The following is a 4,906-nucleotide window of genomic DNA, read 5'->3' as shown; positions in this document are numbered from 1 at the left end:
CTGATTGCTCTTTATCAAAATGGGATACAAGGGATTTTTCAACAAAAAACGCTTTTGCTTTAGAATTAAAAAGGTTACACTTTTCAACAAAGGATAACGTTTAGAAAATAATAAACATAACCAACTAACGTCGAAGAATTGCTCTCCAACGAGTAATGGGAGCGGTTTTCTATTGCAGCCTTCTTCGGTCGGGGAGTGGCTGTACATAAATTTACTTAGGGGTGGTTCATATGGCGTCATTAGAAGTCATTGTATACCCCTATAACAGCTAATAAAATATAAAACGGAAAAATGATACCAATTTCGGTGCACTTTTGACCGTTAGTAGTAAACTGTCGCAAATTGAGTTCAGCTGCTAACTCTTGTGAATGAGAGAAATTAAGATCACGCAAACTAAAAAAATCAAGGGCGCAAAAATCACTCTAAAAACTAAAAACAAATCGGTCGGTTATTAATTAGCTTAACATAACTTGGACAATCCCTAGGGTTCCGTCCTTGAAACCTTATTTCTGAAATATATCAGTGCTTTGTCAAATGTTTTAATTGATAATAACCAAGCCTTCAGCAAAATTATTTGTGGGTAAAACTGCTCAAGTGGGTAAGGTAACTCAGAGAAACACCGATAATGTAGAAATATAGCAGAAGGTAACTCAGCTTAGACTCAATTTGCCCAGGACGATTTCAATAAAACTCGAAAGCAGGCTTCTTCATCTTTTCATCTTGAGCTGCAAAGTGACCAACGAGTTCTATAAATGAACTTTACAGATAAAACTTTAAGCAAAGTATTTACTCATTTTATCCTGATGATGAAATTTGACTACGATTTCATTTGAACCTGATACAAAGAAAATGAAACCTGAAGGCAAAATCTAACAGTAAGGATTGATTTCAGAGCATTTGTATGCTCTCGAACGATATCAAATAACTAATGCTACAAAAGCGTGATATACTCAATTATAAGGTAAAACTGGTTTGTCAAAGCTGTTTCTTTTCATCTTTAGTTGCTAAGAAAATCAGTTTTTAAAAATGTTAAGCGAAGCATTTCCACTCTATTCCTTCATTAATTCCTGATGACGAAATTGCGATGCTGTAGCATTTCATCTTTATTCTCAGCGTATAAGAGTCAGAAATTACTTGAATTGATTACACAACTTACGTTAGTCTAGGAGGCTCACAAGCAAAAAAGAAAAAACTCAACCTAAAAAAGTAAGGCTGATATATACTTTTTTAAAATGTGGTAACAAAAAGTCTACCTTATCATACTTATGGTACATTACAAGACGTTCGAAATGAATCAATCACAAAATTGGTAAAATACGATCAAAAACCCATATAAAAAATAAAAATGTACAATAAAAAATTTTCCTGTAAAAATTTCTTACAAGACAAATGACAATGAAATCGTGCCCTGTGATACTTTTCCAGCCCAGCAAATGGAACAATTTTGCGCTGTTCTTATCTGTGTGATTTGTTTGCTCTTCAGTTCAGAAAAAAAAATGTGAAAAATCTTTTAATTCAAAATACAGTTGTAATAAAATTATTTCATTTTAATAATGGTCAATTACATCTTCAACGTGTAAACAATAATTCTGCACGCTTCTCTTGAACACAAATATTCACAATGCAGTAATTGGGTAATCTAACCAGTTTTATGGACATGCGATGGCAATGGGATTAGGAATAGCTTATATACGGAAGGAAGATACTTCATAATCCAGTCAGTTATGTGCAGAAAAAGTTGGACAATGATTGTAGGGCTATCAATTGAGCATAAGTGCACTGCACAATTTAGGCTGTATGAAACAAATTAGATTAGAAGAAATTATGAAAAAATAAGATCCCTTCTTTTAATAAGACGAGGTTAAATACATTATTTGCTTTGGATTAACTCAAACAATTTCCATCAAAACTCTTCAGTTTTTACCATAGCTGCGTTTCCCTAACTTCACTTATGATTTGAGATGCTTTCTGCAAGGCTGATAACATTTCCTGAGCTTCTTGTCTGCGTTGAGACATTTCTTTGCTCTCATTGAGAAGCGAGCAGGCTCCGTCTGATTTGTACAGCTTCGAGACCAGCTCGCTTTGGATACTATCTCTCACGTGGTTAACCAGGAAGTGCATTATAGCTTTAGGAACACTGTCTTGTATATTTTTTCTGACAATTAGGAAATAGTTTTTGATCAGTCGCTGGATGATTTCAACGTCTCGGCGCTCTCTGGGAGTCAGTTTGCGAACTGGGGCTTGGACAGTCATATCAGGGATCAAGCTGGCGCCTTTGAAACCAACTCCGGTTGTAGAGGACACAGGACCTGTCATTGGTCCGTTGGCCATGGGTCCGTTCATAGCTATTTCTTGACCCTTAGCGGGACCCTTTCGCCCCATTGCTGGGTCACCGCCGGCATCCATTAGCATTTGTTGGGCTTCATTTTTAACATTAATCAGTGTGTCGACTAAACCTGCATCTGAAAAGTCGGGGTGTTTTGTATTTATGTACGACAGTTCAATTCGCACCAAATTGGAAACCATTTCGTTTGTTATGGGCAGTCGTCTGCGCAACAGCATTGTGACAACGTCCACTATTTTCTCGTGCAGCCGAGGGAATCTGATCATTTCAGACGTTCCGCATTGCTGGATGATTCGCTGCATTTCCTCGTGAACAAGCTCGACGCATCGCAAGCAGGGATCTTCGAGTCTCGTTATTTGCTTTTTCACCAGGAGTTCAAAAGAAACCTCGGGGACAAACAGCGCTGGTCGGGGCCCAGTTGCGTTTCTAACGGCCGTCAAAATATCCATAGTTGTTAGCCCTCCAAGAGCGTCGATTGTATCCAAGGTTCTTCCGTATGTTTCATGGAATATATAACAGATCCTAGCACCTCCACAGAGCTCTGATGTCTCAATATTTCTAGCTGTTCCCTCGATTGTATTACAGTACTCAGTGGCAAATCTGGTAATCACTTGGAGTAAAAATTGCCCTTCATCTTCAATAGGCTCTCCATATGATGCCAGGAGCATCTGAAATTGTGATGTCATGACGTTGATTCTCGTTTTAAGCTCTGGTAGACATTCTTTAATGTGGTTCATCAACAGTCTGTTTAAAGTCTTCGCCAGGAATCGTGTTCCGTTTCTGTTTGCAATAGCTGGGTACTTTTTCTGTATAAACGAAACTTCATCTTTAAGAGCGTCTTGAATAGTCTTTTGATTCTTTATATCTAATTGACTTCTATTTACTACACCAATAATTCCCAGCTTGACTGGAATCACGCGATGACACAAAACATCTAAAGCATCTGTTCCTGCATCCATGAGGTCCAGTTTAGTAACAACAACAAGAGTTCTGCGGCCTTCAGGGTCCAAATCTTTCGCAATTTTTAGAGCCTCAGAAGTAGCGAAATCTGTATTAGCAGCATGCACGGCCAGAATTATGGCATTCGGATTCTGAATGTACGACACTATCATTTCTCGGATTTGAAACTCGATATCTTCTGGTTGCTCACCAACTGGTACTTTGGTAATTCCTGGTAAATCTACCAAAGTCAACGTCAGTACATTGCTGGAAAAAATTTTCAAGTACATGGGTTCATTTAGGACACCTTTGTTGCTGCCAGCGAGTCGATCGGTTTCGCGGTCAATTTCTCGTCGAACTTCGTCAAAATCAGTGTAAACTTTGCTTTTGGTGTGCCCAAACTTAGCCCATTCTTCAACATCCGAAGCAACATTGTCTTCGGCTGCATATCGCGCCCGATCTTCCTCGTTTAAATGCACCAACTGTAAGACGAGAGGCCTCCTGGTGACAATTCCAACACCCCTTGGTAAGAAATCTCGTCCAACTAAATTCTCCAAAACTGAAGATTTCCCACAAGACTGACTTCCAACGACTACAATCTGTGGTAATTGTATCGAATCACTGCCTACGGTCGCAAAGACCTCTTGCAGTTTATTCATCACCGGGATTAAATTTTCCATGTCTGTGCTTTTCCTGTATACTGAATTCCAAAAAACAAATCAAATTCTAAAAAAAACACGCCAAAAATTTAGTGAAACATTGCTCAGCGGAAGTTATACTCTAAGGACACAATTCACATCCATTACCTAATTTGTTTTTCCTACTTCAGTTCGAGGGACAAAAGTGGCAACATGGGGAATTTCTACTCAGTATACTTTGAATTTTGACCCCAACAAGTGCTTATGTGCTCAACAGCTGGGTGTAACATATTGAAGACAAACAGTTATGCTGATTTCATCAAGAGTATATTTAAACATTACAGCAAACAAATCAAAAACTATACCTAAAACACATAAAACAAATTCCACGAAAAGGAACACGTTTTCATTGAACAGAAATGTAATTTTCATTTCATTCTGTCTGCACACTCCGCTGCGGTTTTTTCAATATACCTGTTGTTGTGGCTTTACAGTAAGAAACTGCTTAGAAAGTATCATTAGGAGCGCCAGGCACTCCAGTGAGTCAAAAGGACCTGTCATCATAAACGCCCGGGTATGCTCAACAATTCAAAAGAAGGAATTCAATAACAGAGAAGGAATTCAACGATAAGAATGACAGATTGAGTCACAGGAGAAAAGAAAAAAAACAGGTGCGCAATGAACATCAGCTGAAAACATTTTCAGAAAAATAGTACAAATAAAAAAATCTCGTCAAATGTGGTTTTGTTGTCAACAGTACCCAATAGACAAGCAGCATTAGCTATTTGAATTAAAAGTGAGATTCTCTGTTTCAAAAAACTGCCAGCTCTAGGCTCATTATTCATAAAACAAATGGATTTTCATAGGTCTTTCAAAACTTCCTCTGTTGACGGTCCCGCATGCCCTTGAAATTCAAACGCTAAAGGCTGAAACAAATAACCTTTTTCAACAAGACTTTTTACTTGTCATTCTTTCTCTCCTCGGC

General features: G+C 38.2%; 1 protein-coding gene across 1 annotated transcript; it reads right to left on the bottom strand.

The window, feature by feature from the left end:
- Nucleotides 1-1,492: 1,492 nt before the first annotated feature.
- On the bottom strand, nt 1,493-4,107 carry LOC142343305 (dynamin-1-like protein). The gene has a single exon (XM_075395131.1). The coding sequence runs from the start codon at nt 3,961-3,963 to the stop codon at nt 1,921-1,923; it is 2,043 nt and encodes a 680-aa protein (XP_075251246.1). The 5' UTR covers nt 3,964-4,107; the 3' UTR covers nt 1,493-1,920.
- Nucleotides 4,108-4,906: the final 799 nt, after the last annotated feature.

The sequence above is a fragment of the Convolutriloba macropyga genome, chromosome 7 (assembly GCF_964194025.1).
Source record: "Convolutriloba macropyga chromosome 7, txConMacr16.3, whole genome shotgun sequence".
Classification (NCBI taxonomy): domain Eukaryota; kingdom Metazoa; phylum Xenacoelomorpha; order Acoela; family Convolutidae; genus Convolutriloba; species Convolutriloba macropyga.
The sequence above is the reverse complement of the archived record's forward strand: the minus strand, read 5'-3'. Positions and strand labels throughout refer to the sequence as shown.